Genomic DNA, 21315 nt, shown 5'->3' with positions numbered 1-21315 from the left:
CCACCCCGTCTCACTCTCCACCTCCTCCCTTGTCACCTCCTACCCACCCACAGAGCATGAGGGAAGAGCAATGCTGCACAGAGCCCAGTTTGAGGCACATGATTTTTATCCACAAATCAGAGGAGCAGAAGACTTCCCATACTCCTCCCCCAAGCAATGCCCAAAAGTAAAGCTGGAAACATTACAGTTACTCTTCAAAAGTAATAAAATTACTCCTCATTCTATTACAATCAAAATATAAAGGAATTACCCACTAGTTCCTCAAAAAGTAATAAATTACAAGTAATTCATTTTTGTAACTAATTACTTCCAAGCTCTGGATGATAGGAATTGTAGTCCAACAAAATTTGGAGGGTGCAGGTTTCCCAGCCCTAGATTGTTACAGCCATTTTGTCAGAAAGAATAGATGAATCACTGCCCCTAAATGGCTGGCATCAAGTCATCTTGAACAGACAAGACAGGGCTTGCAGAAATGTTGCCCTGATTCAGACATTTACCCAGCCTTTCCATGTTGTTCCATTAGTCATTATAGTTATAGAGATCCCCCTGTAGTGGTGGGAAATCTGTGGCCCTCTAGATGTTGTTGGATCACAACTCTCATCATCCCTGACTATTGTCCATGCTTGCTGTGGCTTATGGGAGTTGGAGTCCAACAATGTTTGGAGTTCTGCAGGTTCCCCAGCCCTGTTCTGTAGTATATCTCTGAATATAAATTGCTAGGGAGCAACAGTGGGAGACAATTATTGTCTTCAAGACCTGGTTGAAAGGTTTACTAATGTTACTGTTGAAGGTTTTACTAATAGTGTGTAAGGCCTTAAACAACTTGCATCCAGGTTGAGAGTCTGCCTTTCCCCCTATAACTTCAGCCTGGTCATTGGGATAATCAGAGAAGGACCTCTTGGTAGAGCTGCATGGACCTGCAGTTCATCTTGAAGCTACCAGCTTTAGTGAAGCTTTAGTGCGGTGGCAGGAGCTATGCGGAACACTCTTCCACTGAAAATAAGGCATGTGCCAAAAATTGTGTGTTTTCGGCATATGCTAAAAACTTTTATTTTCACCCAAGCTTTCCCAGATTATTATTTTTGGGTCAAGCAGAGTGCTGATCAGTGTGAATGTGTGAAATTATTATACTGTATTTTATATTGTTATGCAATTTTAATTTTTGTACACCTCTTTGATATTTTTAGTATTTAGCAATATATATTATTTTAAAATAAATGAGTAAATAAATCTAGTTGGCCACTTTGGGAATCATGAAGCTGGACTAGATGGGCCTTTGGTCTAATCCATCAGGGCTCTCTTCTTACATCCTTATCGAAGAATAATCATGCTCTGCCGCTTAGGGATTGTCATGTATGAATTGAGTGCTGTGGACCAACACCTGCTCATGTGAACTTCCATTTGTGCAATTTCCTTCAAAATGGGAAGGGGGGAAGATATTGCATGATCAGGCCTCCAGGTGAGGTGTCCACGGGTGTTTACTGCATACCCCACTACTAGAAGCCTGGGTAAATACCTGGACCAGGGCAAAAGCAAGTTTACCCAACTGTCTGTCTGCATTAAAGCCTCCCAGCATCCCATCCTACTTGAATGCGACCACGGCTCATCTACATGGTGATTTAGTGTGTCTCTGGTGCTACTCACATCCCCTTTTAATTCACATGGATCACATGATGTTACTGGCAAACAAAAGCTATTGCAGTTTCCCCCCTGTAAATCCGTACTAACCCAATCCTCTGATAATCCGAAAAGAGAAGGAAAAAACATCTTCACTCCGTATCTCTAGGGCTTGCAGACGCTTTTGCTCTGATGATTTTAGGTGGGTGTGTCAACCATTCCCCTCTCCACACCTACTCCCTACCCCTTCCTTCTTTCATTTCATTTCCCGTGGGCTAAAGAGAAACTTCTGCTGCTCTCTTCTGTTCTGCAAGGCTTTTTTATATTGCTGCAAATGGTGCCGTATTTTTCTTTCCCCCCTAACTTGTGCACAAAAGCATGATACTGCTCAAACAAAGATTTGTATTTCATTTGTATTGTACCAGTGAAAATACAAATAATCACACTTCCTGGTTGTTTTTAAAATGAAACATATTGATAGAATAAACTGAGCATGCTTGGTTGCCAGGTAACCAGAGGGAGTGGAAATGTTAAATTAGAGGGCATAGTGTTTAGGAAACTGTGTGAATGATGTTTCCCCTCAAGTGTGACTAAAAAGTGTTTGCAGCTGGCATTGAGCCCTTACTGTGGACGGTGCAAACAGAAAATGGAGGTAAAAAACAGCTTCATTAGCATGGAGTTATGCCCCCATGTGGATAAGACCCAAGACTGCAAACCTAGTTGAACTCAGTGAAATGTATGCCTGAGTAAACATACATATGATTGCACTGTAAGAAAGAGAGCCCAGATCAGGGCTACGCAGAGCATAGTTCACAAAAGTTTCCATTGATTTCCCTTGGACAACATTTTATCTTTCCTTTGGTATGCATGGTGCCTGCTGAGCCCATATTGGAAGGTGGTTTATAGATATGTTAATAAAAACAAAACAAAATAAGCAGTTTCCTTCCAGACTTGATGGGATCCTGAGGTGCCAGGATATCAGCAGATCTTGAGACCATGTTACCATGGCCTTTTTCCTAAAGGGATGGACATTTATTTATTTAATTTATATCCCGCCTTTCCTACCGGAAGGAGCCCAAGTTGGCATGATTGGCAGATTTGTTTTTGCCCCTCTGTGTACATGTGTTGTACATGAATGATGAAGTCGGAGCATATGTGACAGACACGTTTCATTATTATTATATATACTCTAAGCTAAGATTTAACCCAGGTTTAGGAAACCCAAACCTCCGTCACTTGCACTTCTGACAGCTATTATTCCTGTTTCATATTCATGAGCATGATATACATATGCAACAGTTACGACCTCTAGTGGTTTTCACTGCACAAAAAACTTCAGCTCAGAGTTAAATCGGACATGAATGGCAACAATCGCGTCGTCCAAGTAATCTGTTCGGGTGGCCACGATCTTGTTGACTTTATTCTGAAATGCGGATCAGACACTCTCCTCTTTATTAATGCTACACATCCTCCTAGGGATGAACTCTAAACAGGTTGGGAAATAATTCCACGGGTATACAACTAAACCCTCCTATAGATTAAGCCCCGCACTGCACATCCAATGATATCATCACTCTCTCCTTTTTATCATAACGTTGGCAAGCGGCATTAAAAAAAAATCAACATAAGATAAGAGATCAATGCTAAATATAAGTTATCCAACACAAGAAGACAACTTAAAAACGAATTATATTTATTATATTAATATTGATGGACTCGGCGGCCCGTGGATGATACATTAAGCACGCAAGGACAGATTCCTCCATGGATCTCGGGATCTGACTTCCGGTAGCGTTCAGTCGACGGGATCTTCTAAGGCTCCTGGAGGAACTGGCTTCTCCTTCCAGGGGGAGGAGATTGCGGGGCTGACGCACAGTTTGTGCGCCCGGCTCCTTCTCCGTCCGTCGCGTTTGCACAGCAAGAAAGCGTGTTGCTTCTCCCACACGCCGGCTGTTTCTGAGGTACGATGGAGAAAGCTGGAGGGATTTTGGCAGGGCCGAGCCCTGATCCGGTCCGCAGCTTCGAGCGCTGGAAGAAGAAATACGCCAAGCGCAAAAGCAAGCTGCGGCAGCAGCGGAAGCAGAAGAAACGACCCGAATGGGAGGTGGAGAAGGAGGGGATCGCCAGGTTGGAGCAGCGCTACTCGGAGGTAAGAGAAGCGGGGCGGGAGCCCCCTTAAGATTTTGTTGGGGAAGAGCCACAGCTCGGATGTACACTGTCCGTCTTGGATACAGAAGTTCCTAGGTTCAGTCCCTGGCATCTCCAGGTAGAGCTGGAAGCGACCCCTGGAGAGCCGCTGCCGGTCCGTGTAGAGTAAACAATACTGAGTTAAATGAACGAATGATCTGACGTAATGTAAGGCAGCTTTCTATGTTCCTTGTCAGTTCTGGCCATGTCCTTAGACCATGTGATGAAATAGTGGTGCCTTTGAGCGTGCGCAGAGTGCCTTCCCCGAGAACTAGCCCTCACGCATCCAAGGTACCTCACCAAAGGCTTCTGAGGAAGCTTAGCAGTCATGGAATAAGAGGAGAGGTCCTCTTGTGGATAAGGAATTGGTTAAGAAGCAGAAAGCAGAGAGTAGGAATAAACGGACAGTTCTCCCAATGGAGGGCTGTAGAAAGTGGAGTCCCTCAAGGATCGGTATTGGGACCTGTACTTTTCAACTTGTTCATTAATGACCTAGAATTAGGAGTGAGCAGTGAAGTGGCCAAGTTTGCTGATGACACTAAATTGTTCAGGGTTGTTAAAACAAAAAGGGATTGCGAAGAGCTCCAAAAAGACCTCTCCAAACTGAGTGAATGGGCAGAAAAATGGCAAATGCAATTCAATATAAACAAGTGTAAAATTATGCATATTGGAGCAAAAAATCTGAATTTCACATATACGCTCATGGGGTCTGAACTGGCGGTGACCGACCAGGAGAGAGACCTCGGGGTTGTAGTGGACAGCACGATGAAAATGTCGACCCAGTGTGCGGCAGCTGTGAAAAAGGCAAATTCCATGCTAGCGATAATTAGGAAAGGTATTGAAAATAAAACAGCCGATATCATAATGCCGTTGTATAAATCTATGGTGCGGCCGCATTTGGAATACTGTGTACAGTTCTGGTTGCCTCATCTCAAAAAGGATATTCTAGAGTTGGAAAAGGTTCAGAAGAGGGCAACCAGAATGATCAAGGGGATGGAGCGACTCCCTTACGAGGAAAGGTTGCAGCATTTGGGGCTTTTTAGTTTAGAGAAAAGGCGGGTCAGAGGAGACATGATAGAAGTGTATAAAATTATGCATGGCATTGAGAAAGTGGATAGAGAAAAGTTCTTCTCCCTCTCTCATAATACTAGAACTCGTGGACATTCAAAGAAGCTGAATGTTGGAAGATTCAAGACAGACAAAAGGAAGTACTTCTTTACTCAGCGCATAGTTAAACTATGGAATTTGCTCCCACAAGATGCAGTAATGGCCACCAGCTTGGACGGCTTTAAAAGAAGATTAGACAAATTCATGGAGGACAGGGCTATCAATGGCTACTAGCCGTGATGGCTGTGCTGTGCCACCCTAGTCAGAGGCAGCATGCTTCTGAAAACCAGTTGCCGGAAGCCTCAGGAGGGGAGAGTGTTCTTGCACTCGGGTCCTGCTTGTGGGCTTCCCCCAGGCACCTGGTTGGCCACTGTGAGAACAGGATGCTGGACTAGATGGGCCACTGGCCTGATCCAGCAGGCTCTTCTTATGTTCTTATGTTCTTAAGGGACTTTAAAGGCTAACAAATTTAATATGGCATAGGGGAAGACTACGTAACTCCATGGCAGAGCATCTGCTTTGCAGAAAGTCCCAGGTTCAACCCCTGTCATCTTCAGGTAAGACTGGGTAATTGCCCTGCCGAAAACCCTGGAGAGTCCCTGGCAGCATAGACAATGCTGAGTTAGACTGATCAATAACGTGATTGAATATAAGGTGCTATCCTATGTTCTTAAGTGGGCCAGGGCTTACTTCATCAGATGCATGTAAATGGTAACTATTATACTGAGAGAAAAGAAGAACCGAAAATGCTCAGGATGTTTACACCTGCACATGTAAGTGTCAGTTTTATGCAGCTGATGAAGTGGGCTGTAGCCCATAAAAGCTTATGCCACTATGAAGCCAGTGTGGTGTACTGCATAGAGTGCCAGACTGGGTCTTGGGAGACCAGAGTCACAAGTCTGTTAGCCTAACCTACCTCACAAGGTTGTTGTGAGGATAAGATCGGGAGGGGGAGAACTATGATTGTAGATCACCTTGAAGAAAAGGTGGGACATAAATGTAAAAATCAACAAAATAAATAAATAATAAATGTGTTCTCCTTTAAAGGGGCACAAGGTTCTTTGTTGTCTTTTGCTCCAACAGTCTAGCACAGCTATGTCTCTGGAATTTGTCCTATAGGCCACATACACACCATATATTTACAGCACTATTATTCCACTTTATGGCAACCAAGTCCTGGCAAACTGTAGTTTAAGGGTGCTGCGAGTTGTTGGGAGACCTCTATTGTCCTCTTAGAGCTACAGTTCCCAGAATTCTCTGGGAAAAGGTATGGATTGTTAAACCACTCTGGGAACTGTAGCACTGTGAGAACGTTCTAGAGTATTGGCACCATGACAGAAGAGCCTGCTGGTTGTACCAATCTGGCTCACTTCCATTGAAGGGTGGATACAGGACTTCAGAGGTTCAGTGACATGGAGAGGGTTGAGAAAGATAGGGGGGAGGTATTCCTTAAGGTTCCCAGGCATCATCTTTGACGAGGATGTGAAAGGATGGAGTGTAGTTCCCATTTAAGTAGTTAAAAAATAGAATGGTCTATTTAAAGGTTTCAGTTCAACTGAGGTGTGAAGCTGAGGATCAATAAACGGAGACTGAATCCTGATAAGATACAGGTACTGTGAATAGGTGTTCTAAAGTTCAGGAATTTTTAATTTATAATTTTGGACCAGTGACAAATACCCCATTTCTGGGCAAGATTCTTGAGAGGGTGACAAGGGAGAGAGCCTCTTCAGTTGTGGCTCCCTGTATGTGGAATATGCTCCCCAGTGAGGCCTGCCTTGTGGATTCATTGACAACTTTTCAGCATCAGATAAAGTCTTTTCTCCCCAGGCATTTGACAGACTAAGATGATGTTTCATACATATATTAATACAGTGGCCTTCCGAAGCTATCTGTGGCTCTGTGGGGGTGGTTATTGTTTTATTATTTTATTTTATGGCATGATATATTTATTTTGGTTTTAAATAGTGTTATAAGCCACTTGAAGACCTTTGGGTGACAAGTGACTAATAAATATAAACAATTATTATTATTAGGGAAATGGCCTGTTCTGGATAGAGTCGCAATATACCTGAAGTCCAGGTATATGATTTGGGAATGCTGCTTGTCCCATGCTGTCACTGGAAGCCCAGGTGGCATCAGTGGCAAGCACCACTTATTTTCAGTTCTTGCTGGTTTGCCAGCTACAGCTGTTCCTAGACCAGGATAGCCTGGCTTCAGTAACCAAAGCCCTGGAGATCTCACAACTGGATAGTTACAGTGTGCTTTACGTAGGGCTCCTTTTGAAAGGAAGGGCAGGAGATACATTTAATAACTAACTAACTAACTAACTAACTAACAAAGATACCCCTTGAAAAGAGTCCAAAACCTACAGTTAGTGCAGAATGCAGCCCCCTGGTTGTTAATAAGGAAGGCAACTAAGTGGGATCATATAATGGCAATCCTGAAAGTGCTTCCTATAAGCTACGGGGCCCAATTTAAAGTGTTGCTTTTTGCAGGGATGGGGAACCTGTTGCCCTCCAGATGTTGCTGGACTGTAACTCCCATGATTTCTGACCACTGGCCAAGCAGACTGGGGCTGATGGGAGCTGTAGTCGCCACAGGCTCTCCATCCCCGATATTACTATTTAAAACCCTGAACAGCTTGGGGTGTAAAAACCTGCAGGAGCATCTCATTACCTGCCCACTTGTGCTATAAGATCTAAAAGGGAGACCCTGCTCATGGTTCGCTGATGAGCATGAATTGTTTGGTGGTAACATCGGGTAAGACCTTCTCTGTGGTCGCATCCTACTGTGCAACTCTCTCCCTGTAGAGGTGAATTTGTCACCCACATTGGCATAACTTTGCTGACAGTCAAAGCACATTTATTTATCGAGGCCTTTGGGGAAAGGTGATTGCAGTTGATGGCCCAGTATTTCTCACCTGCTGTATTGTGTACTGTAAAATTCAAATTGTTTTACTTGTTTTTTCTTTTTATATGTGGGTACAGTAGGGACCCGCTTACCGGTGTTCCATTTTCCAGCGTTCCGCTGATGCGGCGGCTTTCAATGAGGGGAAATTCCCCGTTTTAAGGCCGTTTTTGCACTTTTGCAACATTGTTGTGTCATTTTCGCGCGATGCGCCCCATTATTTTCAATGGGTTTCGCTTTACAGCAATTTCTGCTTTATGGCGGCAGTCTGGAATGGAACCTGCCGTATAAGTGGGGCCCACCTGTATTGACATTTTAACTGGGTTGTAGTTGTTGACTATGTGTATGCTGCCCAGAGCTCTGTGAAAGAAAGGACATTATAAAAATGTACTACTAATAACCATATTAATAAAAATGTGATAGAGTGCCCTCAATGTTCCTTGGGCGTGTGTGCCCATATACTGAGCAGTGAATGTTTCGTATGAACCAAGAAGGTCTGTGTGCAAATGCAAATTGTGGGCAAATGGAGTTCTCACATGAAAGGTATTTTGACAATAATAGCCAGTCTTTTTTGGCACATGGGTCAAATCCAAAGACAGGGGTGTGCCCAAGATCTTTTCCCCCCTCTTGTTCTCTCTCTCAGTGATGTTGGGTGCTCTCTTTCTCTGTGGAAAAATATTTGTTTCATAAGTTCCATTAGTCTGTATATATAACACCAATTCTGGAACGGCTGGACTGGCTACCAGATAGTTTCTGAGCTCAATTCAAAGTGCTGGTTTTGATCTATAGAGCCTTATGCGGCTCAGGACCTCAGTATCTCAAGGACTGCATCTCCCCATAAGATGTGGAGCCTGTGCTCGTCATCAGAAGCCCTTCTTTGTGTGCCCCCTCTGCAGGAGGCTTGGAGGGTGGCAACACAAGGAGCCTTTTCAGTGGTAGCGCCCCCCCCCCCCCAGCTATGGAATCCTCTCCCCAGCAAGACATGCCTGGCACAATCTCTATCTATCTTTTGGTGCCAGGTAAAGACCTTTTTCTTCACTCAGGCCTTTGGCCCTTGATAAGTGCTGTCCCAGTTATTCTTTCTGTTAGGTGGGGGACCTCCACGTTTTTATTGGCTATTATGTATGTCTGTGTGTGGCTTTTACTGTATTGAAGAGTTTTAGATTTTATTGATTGTGTGTGTTTTTATCTGTGATTCTTGTTTTAAATTTTGTATGTTTTTAAAATCTGTTTTAAGTTACCAAGAGACCTCTTGGTATTAGGTGACTAACAAATGAAATAAATAAATAAATAAAAACACATGTAAATTTAGTTTGATTATCTAATGTGTGTGTACATATGCAACGAGTGATCGCCAATGATGAATGAATGACATATGCAACCCATTCCTGTGCAATCATAAGGTAAAAATTCCTGTATATAGAAAAACAGTGTATTGGAGAAAGGTAGCTGAGTCTGACTTTTTCTCTAAAAGGGAGGAGATTTTGGAGCAGGATTGTGTACACCTGGCTCATTCTTCGACTGTCATGTTTGCCATGGCAGGGAGCCTATTTACAAGTTTCCATGTGAGCTGGCTTCCTTTTAGAACAATTTTATTTCATTACTTATGGTATTAATATTCTACCCAATAACAAAGTTCTCTGGGCATCTTATGGTAACATTAAAAACATTAAAATACCGTTTAGAACTGTAAAGCAGTAGAATGCAGCATAAAAGTCCAGTAGCAGGGAATAAAATGATTCAGTAACAAAGCTCTCAAAATTCAACCACCAATACAGTATTTAATTTAAACATATCTTAAAGTGAAAAGTCTGGGGATTTAAAAAAGTCTTCACCTGTTTCCGCACAGCCCATTTAGCAGAACACATCTTCTTGGAAAGCTTGGTTGATGTACAGGCAGTTTCCAAAGTCAGTCCACATTGCTGCTGATATACTTGAAGCATTATATGTTTGCTGTGAATTAATACCGCTGCTATTCCAAATACCACTACATTATGTTTTAAAATCTGGTTTCTACCTCTCTTTGTGTTCAGAGTCATTGAAGCAAGTTCATTCTCATTTAATGCTTCTGAAATGTCTCTCCCCTGCCTTACCTCAGCACTTCCCCCCCCCCCGAGACAGATATTATATATTTTTTGCTCCCACTGGAATGAGATGAAAACTGTGCATCTAATTGCCAGGTTGATGATCACTCCGTGTGCCAATCATTGGATTTTGAATCTGGCATGTGCAATACTGTAAGAAACCCGTAGAGTACAAAAACAGCAACTGTTTTTAATTTATACATATATCCTTATCCCAAGAGTAGAGATGATTAGACAATTCTGTTATGAAGATATAGATATGAGCTTCAAGAGTTGTAAGCGAGGCAGGTCTGTAATTAGCATTATCTCTGCAGCTAGACCTAATGCAAATTAGATGCCTCATTTAAAAAAAATAGGTTGAAATTTGTAGAGATAGCATCACTTCCTCTTCTTATGAAAAAATGGCACATGATGTGTGTGGATGCTTCATGGAGGCTGTGAATATTGGAGTTGGATGCAGTTAAGTGTATGTATATTTAGATGCTTTGCAAATGATGGCTTTGATTGAAGTGAGATATTTGTGTCATACATACACACTAGGAACAGATGGGCTCTAGGAACAAGGGGAGGGGGGAATAGCACACAACAAGGGCTGTATGATATCCCTTCTGATTTCCACATTTTCAAGCATTGCTCCACAGCCAATAGACAGGGGGCTGTTATTTTTGGCTGGCCATTTTGGCCAAGCGAAAAAGAACAGTTGCCAGTCCTTGCCCACTTCTTCAGGCACCCCCCCCCGAGGGAAGAGCCACTGGGAAGAGCGGCCAGTTGGATGCTGCTCCTTGAAGGCACCTCAAGTCCATTCAGGCTGCTACATCCAACCCCCCCCCCCAGCTTTCTTGTGCCAGATCAGAAAAAGCCAAAGTGATTTGCTCGTTTGGCCCTAAGATTCTCCAGGCACATTGGGCATGTAACTGCCATGCAATCCCCCAGTCGTCTCCCCAGCTTTGGAGGTCAGGAGGTGATAAATGACCGTGCAACTATTGGGACTGTCTCTGTCCACCTCTGCAGGTATGAAGTTGGGAGGAATGCTAGCTACTTGGCATGCTCATTGGAGAGCATTGCCACACTTGTTATGGCAAGGAGAATTGAAGCCTGCTAGTGGGCCTTGAAATAGGATTTTAACAATGAAAGCCGCAGCTCTGCTTCAGTGATGTTCTGGTTGCCATGTATATAGCGTTGAACCAAATTCTTTCTTTTATAGAAGACCTACAATCAGAATGTTTTTGAGGCTACAATTCTATGTACATTTACTTGGGAGTAACCCACTGCATTCAGTGGGACTTATTTCTGAGTAACCATGCATAGGGTTGCACTGTAAATCTCTTTAAGCAAACCATTCACTTTGGTTTGTATGTTTTGACATGAAATTGTATGGATGGTGACTCAGAGGCCGTAGCTCAGTGCTAGAGCATCTGCTTTGCCTGAAGAAGGTTCCAGGTTCAACACCTAGCATCTCCAAGTAGTGCTGGGAGAGAACCCGGCCTGAAATCCTGGAGAGCTGCTGCCGTTCAGTGTGGACAACACTGAGCTAGATGGACCAGCGCCTGACTCAGTATAAGATAACTTCCTATGTTACAATAAGCCAGGGTTATTGGCTTGCTGTGGTTTATTGGGAAGGAGCAGTGTGCTGGTGCATGCTTCCTGATCACTTGTGGCTTCTAAGAAACCAGGATTTGGAAGCCAACAACAAACCATGTGTGACGACAGGGCTGGGATCCACCCTTTCTGTCCGCAGCCAATCCTGTAATTGGAATGTAGAGAGGGGGAGAGTGGAAAAGACAGTATAAGTCAGTTAGGAAAGGAGACAGAGCGGAGGATGCTTCAGTTAGGAATGCAGATGGAAGTGAGAGTGTGATAGAGGGTTGGAGAGTACACAGAGGAGGAATAAGAGATGTTCTGTGCTGTTAGTGAAGGGTAGGGTTACGCAAGAGACGCTGAGAGAGAGAAAGGTCAGGGAAAGGTTAAAACGTATAACAATGCGTCATTCGAGCCTATGAGCCAGCTATGCCTGTTTGTATGAGATGTATCTGTGGCTTAAAATAATTTTTTTTCCTTTGAGTTATCCTTTTGCAAGGATATCTTAGATGCTGGGGAAATGCAAGTTAAAATAATCCTGGAACCCATATGGTAGTAGTGGTCATGCACGTAAGGAAACACTGCAATGCATCTCACTCACTTTTTCCTTTTCCTTTTGGGCAGTCTGTAGCTGGTATGGCACAGTGGGGAGGAGAGCCTGGCTGGGAGTCCAGAGTCTGTGAGTTCAAATCCCCGCTTGTGTCTCCTGGAATTCAAGGGCCAGCTAAAGATCACCCCCACAGTGAGTGGCTCAGGGGTTACGTGCCCTACAACCTGTCCAGCCGTGGGCAAGCTGCATAGTCCCAAGGAGCCCAGTTGCCCCCCAGCTGGCAGTTGCGGACAAGGAAGGGGCTGGCTCGTGCAGCTGTGGCAAGCTGAGCAGGCCCTAGCTAGCTGGGGAGGACTAACCTCAGAGGGAGGCAATGGTAAACTGCCTCTGAATGCCGCTTACCATGAAAACCCAATTCATAGGGTCGCCATAAGACGGGATCGACTTGAAGGCAGTCCATTTCCATTTTTGGGGCAGTCACCTCATGGTCTGCCGGTAAATGGAGGGACGTTACAGGAGGCAAATGAGGTGGAACAGTTCACTCCAGTGAGGGGAAATAAAACCAGGGGAGTGTGTCTGGTGATACTCATTTGGAAGCTGTTAAAAGGGCTGTTTAAGTCTGCCATGGTTTAAGTCTGGCTAGTGACCGTAGCTTGTTAAGAAGCAACAAACCAGGATCTTGGGTTTGAATGCCATGGAAAGCCAAGTTTAATGGTGGCTTGTTTCTCCCACTTGTTCCAGCGCAGGAGTGAAGCAGAAGTGATTGTGCTGTGTGTCCCAGCAGGCTGCTTGTTCCCCATAAAGCAGCACTCCTGGCCTGTCATGATGCAGGCCCATACCCACTATCACTTTCATGCCATCCATTCTGTGTAATTAAGACATTAAAGAAGGCATTGAGTTAAAACATCCTCTTGTTCATTGATAATCTATGTATACTTTAATATTCCTAACCTAAATGTGATCCTTTCCTATTTCACTTTGGATTTTAAGTTTTCTTTGCTTATTTTCAGATAAATGCAGATGAAATTGTAAGATTTTCGGATTTCCCATTATCCAAGAAAACACTGAAAGGTAAGCACAATACTTTAATAAGCATCTTTATGGCAGCTTTACCAAGAAATTATTAGCCCACCTCTCTACACAATCTTAGGTTATGTTAGTCACTTTTTCCCCCTAGCCCCCCCCTCCAATTTATCAATGTTCTTGGATGCTTAGTGGCATTTTTTTACTTGCCTGTAAGTAATGTGGCAGTAGTTATTTACAAGCCTGCAGGATTAGCAGTTTAAGTAGAGTTTATACATAGCAAGATAACAAAGGCTTCCCAATGAAAAATGAAATTTTCTGTGTGCAAGTCACTTCTGTGTAGGGTAGCAGTGGGGAACCTCAAGCCTCTGTACCTAGTTAGGCCCAGTAGGGGACCTAATTGGGCCTGCAAGGCCATTACCCTCAAACCGCACCCCTCTGCCCCACACTTGATGGCTGCACTAGGGCCCATGTGGGACATAAGAAGCCAGATCCAGTTCCCCACCCCAGATATAGGGCCTTGCACAGATTCCATGAGTACTTTTTCATGGGTGACAAATGCACACAGGTGATGGATTAGACCTGTGTGCGTTCATTACACAGGATGAATTATGTACAAGGTCCATTAAGTATATCCTGCCATCAGCAGTTTCTATATTTGATACAGAAAAACACAGCCTTGCAAAGAAGTTACAGAAATGTTAAACTTCACTGTTATGCATGCCCTTTAGTCATATGTGACATGCCGAAACCTCGAAACACCAGCCCACCCCTTGGCTGTCTTTCTTTTATAAACTTCCCTTGCTGGTTGATAACAAGCCATTCTTTACTCACCGCAGGTGATTAGAGAGTGGAAGGTTCAGATGATCCCCCTCACATATTGTATAGCCAACATGCTGCTCTTCAGATACCGTGCACTAATACTCCCATCATCCCCATCCAGCATAACCAAGATCCATAGATGATGGGAGTTCTGGTTCAAAACAACTGGAGGGCACCATGTTGGCTACTCCTCTGTTAAAAAAACAAGTGAGAGGGTAGTGGGGCCACAAGGGCTAGTAGTCCTGTGCCCCACTAGCAATTGTGACAATGGCCCTATCTGCATACATAGGATTTCTCCATTTGGGAGGTGGGTGGGTTCTGGGCCAACAAGAATCCCTGCCCTTTTTGCACAGGAGTTCTTTAGATTATATTAGTACTAGGGGCTGTGTTCCTGCTTGCATCACTCGCCAATCCCACCAATCCTCTTCACCAAAGCCACCCCCCACTTTTTACATTTGCCTGCCTTCTTCCGTCTCCCTTCTCCACTGGCCCAGTGGCTCTCAAATGTCATCGTACTGTAGTTCGCAGTGCCATCTGTTGGCATGCAAGCAAAATGCTGCATGATGACATCTTTACCTTTTTATTCTATACTACGATATGCATAGGACTACTTCACAAAGTCGCTCATTGCACAGGCAGTGGTGACAATGTTGGGGCTAAGTCATGTGCCCCTACTTCATACATACTTTTAACATGTTGAGAGGTTTGTGACTTTCCCCCCACTTCTCCAATGAATGGCTAATTACAAGCATGTTAAACATTTTTTTTGTCTTCCGTAGGATTGCAGGAAGCTCAGTATCGCATGGTGACTGAAATCCAGAGGCAGACCATAGGGTTGGCGTTGCAAGGTAAAGATGTGTTGGGAGCTGCAAAGACAGGATCTGGCAAAACATTGGCTTTCATTGTACCTGTAAGTAATTAATCTCCTTGTAGCATATTGTATTATAAGCCAGGGGTAGCCCCCATATACTGTAGACTACAACTCCCCATCAACCTCAGCCAGCATGGCTAGTGGCAAGGGATCATGGGAGTTTCAGTCCACAACATCTGGAGGGCATCACGTTGGCTAACTTTGCTGTAAGTTAATATTTATTGTGCTTTTGTTAATAGGTGAACTGATCAAATACAGAATTTGCCGATAGAAGTACTAGGCCTTTCACAGTGCTTGTATTTGACTCTCTAACATAGCTTTCCCCAATCTTGGGTCCCCAGATATTGTTAATCTACTCAACATCCCTGGCCAATGGCCTTCTGGTTTCTTAATCAGCTGTCTCTTACTGTAGAACTGCTATGGAACCTCCCTAATTATTGTACACCGTGAACACTTGTGCACGCTGCAGTAAATAATTGACCGACAAGAAGAGGTAGCCTTCAAATTATTCAGATAAAAATGTTTTCCTATTTCATCAGTAGTTAGGGTGACATCCAACATCATACAAACAACCCCCAATCTTCTGAGCAGATTTTTTTGGGGAGGGTGTCTGGGGGAAGGGCAAATCCGTTCCACCATAAGATGGACACTTTGGGCTTTTTTCTTAAAGCTGCATTTCAGAGTTGGCAGTGGGAGCCAAAGTGATAATGTTCAGAAGGCTGAGGATGGAATGAATGATCAGGAAGGGGCATTGAAGAAAGGTTTGGGGGTGGGAAAGAATTAAAAGCCTGGTTAAAGTTTATGCTTTATCTTCTTTAAGTTGAGGCTACATGGTGTTATGGTGCTCAAACCCTGTCTGAAGTTTTCTCTTCCTTCTAATGTTTAGGATTGGGTTTCCCCCCCAATTTTTATATATGTATCAGAGTTCTAATTTATAATTTCTGTAATTTGAGAAGAATGATGTTACTTATATAAGCAAATTTGACTGCAATATCTGGGCTTACGACTTATAGCAAGGGTAGGCAATGTGGTGCCCTTCAGATGTGGTGAAGTATTACTTCAATCAGTTCCAGCCAGGGTGGAAAATGGTAAAGAATGATGGGAGTTGTAGTCTGTAATATCTGAGTTGCCTAGTCCTGCTGTACAAAGTCCCTCAAATACAAGCATTTAGGATAAGAGGCTCACAAATTAAAGTAACTATTTATAAATTATCTTCTGTTATGCTTTGGATTGTGACCTAGAAGAGCTGTATATGGAGCTTGAGATGTTCAGTTTTTGTATAGCTGTTGGGAGTGTTTTTTATGGCCACACAGGACATTGATGGACAGATTTGGTGTGGTTCTAATGAATGCTTTGCAACTTGGCCAAGTTCTGGTCTTTTTTTAGTTCATATACTTGATTTTTATTTTTGAGTGTATAGCAGTGGGGCCCTTTGGGGCAAATTAAAGTACGGCTGCAGCCGTTACAGTTGTGATGTGAATATCATGTGCCCGCATAGAAGCAGTGTTGGGGGAGGCAATGTTCTTTTTATTTTTATTTTAAATTAGTCACTGAATTAATTTTATAGCGTTTCTAACTGGCATTTTGTAACTGTACAGGCTCTGGAAATCTTATACCGTCAGCAGTGGACCTTCATGGATGGACTTGGTGTTCTAATTATATCGCCTACCAGAGAACTGGCTTACCAAACATTTGAGGTTCTGCGTAAGGTGGGGAAGAATCACGACTTCTCAGGCGGTCTTATCATTGGTGGAAAGGTTGGACTTCTTTTTTAAAATACAAATAAAAATAGAAATATTCCTTTGAACAAGGGAAATACAGATTTTTCCAGTGAATGCCACCCTACCCAACCCAAAAGGAGCGTCCTTATGGTTTGGAGAGGAGAGTCAGTGTGGTGTAGTGGTTAAGGTGTTGGACTATGACCTGGGAGACCAGGGTTTGAATCCCCACATAGCCATGAAGCTCACTGGGTGACCTTGGGCCAGTCACTGCCTCTCAGCCTCATGAAAACCCTATTCATGGGGTCGCCAAAAGTTGGAATCAACTTGAAGGCAGTACATTTACATTTTTATGGTTTGGAAATTATACTGAGATGTTTACTAATTGACTTGGAAGCAAATTCCATTGTTTCCAAGGAAATAGATTCCAAAGAAACAGTGGGACATACGTCCAAGCAAACGTGCTTCTAAATGAAAGGTTTGGGCTGCATGCTGACTGAAATATGCAGCCTTTCAAGAAAGCTCTGTATTGATTTTCCCCTGTACCTGCACATGCTAGCCATAAAAATCAGCCGCAATGAAGAGAGTATTAAAGGCATTCCAGAAAATCCTATGATTCTGATTTTGGTATCCCTTTGAGTGAGGGATGTCTCACAGAGACTAGATGCATGCAAACCAAGCTTTGATGGGTTTATTGAAAGTGTCCCAGGCTAGAGAAAGTGATGTGGGTTTTTTAAAAAAAATGTATTTAAAAATACTCAGTTTGTATTGGAAAATTTTCTGATGCCCTAGAGCAGGTATGGGGAACCTTTGGCCCTCCAGATGTTGCTGAACTACAGCTCCTGTAATCCATTGGCCAAGGGGGATGGGGCTGATGGGAGTTGTAGTTTATTATTTATTTATTTATTTAATTTAAAAAGCATTTATAAACCACTTAATATTTCCAGTATCTCTAATTGTTGTATGGTCTAACAACTTAAAACTAAAACAAGAAAAAAAACCCTCACAATCTAAAACCAATAGAAAAACAAATAAAACAGAAAACCAGAGGATTCAAAAACATTAAACAGGGTCGAGGGTTGTGCCCAGGGGAAGCCTGGGCAAAATGTTCAGCAACGTCTGGAGAGCCAAAGGTTCACCACTCCTGCCCTAAGGAGTGATCTAATTTAGCTTGTGTATTTAGTAAACAAAGCTAAAAACATTGAAGCTGCAACACTTGTCTCATATTTTCAGTTGGCATTCATTCACTGTTATTGGTGAACTTGTGAACCGGAAAAATTTCAGTGGAAAAATAAAGCACTGGAACGTGTTCTGTCCCACATCACTAGTGAGAGGCTGCTCCATCTTTAAAGGCGACTCTGTGTTGTGGTTCGTCATGTAGATAGAATGAGTTTCTCCATGTGCTGCAAGACAAACAGGCAAACACATCAACGCATAGTTTGAAGTCCCTTGGGGAAAATGATCAGAATTGTATGGTGAGCTGCTGCATCTGAACAGACTCGGGCTTTTATAGGAGGGCTCCCTGTGTGAGAAGTGCGTATTTTGAAATCATACCTCCAAATCTGTCTAATATTTCAGGACTTGAAACAAGAATCAAGCAGAATCCACAATATAAATATACTCATATGTACTCCTGGTCGGCTTTTACAGCATATGGATGAAACATCCTATTTCCATGCCTCTAATCTGCAGATGCTGAGTAAGTAAAATGCTTGTTTAAAATCTTTTATTGCATAGGCTTAATCTGAGTTCAGTTATGGGGCTTTTGTCTGAAATACTTGCATTGGAAGCCGTGGCTCTGACCTGAAGCTGCATCAAAGCTCCAAGCTCTACATGAGTTGGGGCTGTTGTTTCAGTGTTGGGGAAAGCTTGGTTTTTGTAGCAAGCCAGGGACCTTTCCCTGAAATGGAAATAAAAGGGGTGAACCTATTTCTGTGGGTTAGGTTCCATTTCTGTTTCTCTACTGGCAGGACTCCTACTAATTGGTTTTTTATTTTAAAAAAAAGGAGGGTTGAAAAAGTATTTGACTGATCATGCTAGTGGGGGTGGTTGAGCAAGAAAGGAAGATCAAATCAAATCAGTGCCAAATGCACAGATCTGATTTGATTCACTTGGATAGGCTTGCTTCATTTTTTTATTGCATTTATATTCCGCTTCTCTGTCAGCATGTCAGAGTTAATTTGCTGTTTTAGAATACTAAAAAATAAACATCTACAACAAAAGCTACAAAATAACACAACTGCTGGATTTGTGCCAGGCTGCTGAGGTTTTATTTTTCAAGAGCTGTTGACATATAACTCTGATCTAGGCTGGCTCACATGTGTCAAAACTTATGAAGCTGTTAAAACCATTGCTCCATTGAACCCTGTATTGTCTACTCTGATTGGCTGCTGCTTCCCAGGGTCACAGGCAGAGGGTCTTTCCCATCACCTGATATCCTGGAGGTGCTTGGGGATTGAACCTAGGACCTTCTGCATGTTAAGTATGTACTTTCTTCCCCTTTGTTAGTTACAGTTTAAAGAAACAAAGTCTGTTTGTTACAGATTAAGGAAAGGTATGATATTGGATGGATTCTGGGATATGGAGACAAGTTTGGTTAGGGTGGGGATTCTTAATGCAAAAAGACCTTGTGAGTTGGGGCTGGGGAACCTTTGGCCCTCCAAGGTGTTGCTGAATTACAGCTCCCATCATCCCAGTGGTGACTGGTGCTCATTGAGACTGGTGGGGCAGAAAGCACAGAGACCAACAGTAGGTGGAGCCAGAGCCAATGACAGACAGAGCCAACAAATTCGAGTTTTATCTCCATCCTCCTCCCTACTGAGTTCTACAAGGGCAACACTGAGACTGAGGAAGAGGAAGCTGACAGCCAGAGCCACCCCTTGGACTGGTTGTAAGTAAGAGAGCAGACAGTACGAAAGTAAGAGATCAGCCTATGCACAGCAATGGATTCTGTAACACCTTTCCCCCCTTCCCTTCTCCCCCCTTTTTTGGAAGTCTCTTTTCTTGATAGCTGATTTTTGCAGCCATTTCTGGACAACCTAGGAATTAAGCATCACAAACGTTAGACTGTGCCTTCAATTGTAACCGTTCAGTCTGTTCCCCGATTCTGTATCCCTTGTTTTTTATCTTATGTTTCTTGTATGTTTTTATTGCTGATCTTATTCTTTTCTTTTTCGCTGTGTCTTCCAGGAAATATCTAAACAGTCAATAAAAAATTATGTTGGGGAGGAGAAAGAAAGCAGGCTGAGGCTGGTGGGCGGTCCTCCTTTTGCCCAAATGGACCGGCCTCTCCTTTATCCTCCCTGACCATTAGCCATGCTACCTGGGCTTGATTGAAGTTGGAGCCCAGCAACATCTAGAGGGCCACAGGTTACCCATCCCTGACATAAGCAAATATTTGTGACTTTGGTGTTATACAGGTTATTTATATTATCTGGCCCACTTTTCATGCAACACGAGGGCTGCCAAAACATCTTAGCACATTATTAGTAACTACCACAAAGAAGTACTAATTGAAGCAAGATAAAATAACAGTTAAGATCTAAATCTAAAACTAGCCAAGGAAGCATATCAGAGTCGATGAAAACACCTAGCTGGTACAATAAAATATCCCCAGCCCTGTCATCTAGGTCATAACAGCCTTTGTAAAGAGAAATGTCTTGCCTTCTTATTTTCTTAAGAAGCTTAAATGTGAGATGCCCCTCTCTTGGCAGGAATTTCACAGCAAGGGTGCCTAAACATCTTGCTCTGACTGCAAATGGGATTCCAGAAAGCAAAAGGAGATTCTGGGTGAACAGACCCAGCTGTAGGCACCCAAAAGGATGGATGGAAGGGCTGTAGCTCAGTGGTAGAGCACACACTTTGTATATAGAAGGTCCCAGATTCAATCTTTGGCATCTCCAGGTAGGGCTTGGAATGTCCCCATCTGAAATCCTGGAGAGCCACAGCCAGTCATTATAGACAGTACTGCTCTAGATGGACCAATGGTCTGACTTGGTATAAAGCAGGTACCTTTGTTCCTGTCTGTGTTTCTTCCTATCGGCAGTTGTAACTTTGCTTGCAATCTTATCACACCAAATGCAATTGGGTGTACTTCTGAGATAATTTACATAGGATTTTGCAGTAAGTTGGCATACCTGCAGGAGAACTAGTAGCAGGGAAGCCAGGTTGGAGCTGCAGGCTTTCTGGCAGCTCCAAGCTGACAACTGGATGTGATGAGGCCAAGCCTGGTATCCTCCCTTGGCTGCCACCTGTTGGATCAATAGAGGCATTCAAAAGGCCAGTTCTTGTGTCAGGATCCTTCCACTCTGTTTCCATTTGGCTTCATCTGCCTGGGTGCATTGTCATCTTTGCCACAAGTGTTTGGAGACTGACAGGTTCTTGGGGATCACAGTGGTGGCTCCTCTGGGTGGAGGGAAGGGTTTTGGCCCTGAGGCTCCAGCTAGGTAACTTAAATCCTGGATTAATGTCCGGTTCTGTGCCCATGCCCTCCATTGCCTGTGCTGCCCGAGCTTTTGGGTTGTATCCAAAGTAATGCTAAGGAACATGTCCTGTTGACACAAGGATTTTCATTTGCAAACTTCCCCTCTCTCCTCTCCTCCCCCCACATTCCCCTCAAATCTGTTCTAGGGAGTCTCCCAACCCTCCGGAGCAGATTTGGGGAGGAGAATGGGGGGAAACTCCCATTGCACAAGCAGAAATCCTTGCGCTGACAGGATGCATTGGTTGAATGCTGCCCTTCGAGAGCTTCTGTTTCTGAAGCAGCAGCCTGGTCGCTTCTTGCAGTTCAGGTCACAGCACGAATTGGAGAAGGCTCTGGGGATGGGGGGAAGTAAGGCTATAAAGCAGCTG

General features: G+C 43.5%; 1 protein-coding gene across 1 annotated transcript in view; it reads left to right on the top strand.

Annotated features, from left to right (window-relative positions):
* Positions 1-3439: 3439 nt before the first annotated feature.
* Positions 3440-21315, top strand: part of DDX10 (DEAD-box helicase 10) — a 245864-nt gene continuing 227988 nt past the window's right edge. The window contains exons 1-5 of the mRNA XM_061628643.1: positions 3440-3766; positions 13041-13101; positions 14655-14785; positions 16345-16503; positions 18043-18163. Coding sequence (XP_061484627.1) covers positions 3584-3766; positions 13041-13101; positions 14655-14785; positions 16345-16503; positions 18043-18163 — 655 coding nt within the window. The 5' untranslated portion in view covers positions 3440-3583. The remainder of the gene's footprint in view (positions 3767-13040; positions 13102-14654; positions 14786-16344; positions 16504-18042; positions 18164-21315) is intronic.

The sequence above is a fragment of the Rhineura floridana genome, chromosome 5 (assembly GCF_030035675.1).
Source record: "Rhineura floridana isolate rRhiFlo1 chromosome 5, rRhiFlo1.hap2, whole genome shotgun sequence".
NCBI lineage: Eukaryota > Metazoa > Chordata > Lepidosauria > Squamata > Rhineuridae > Rhineura > Rhineura floridana.
The sequence above is the reverse complement of the archived record's forward strand: the minus strand, read 5'-3'. Positions and strand labels throughout refer to the sequence as shown.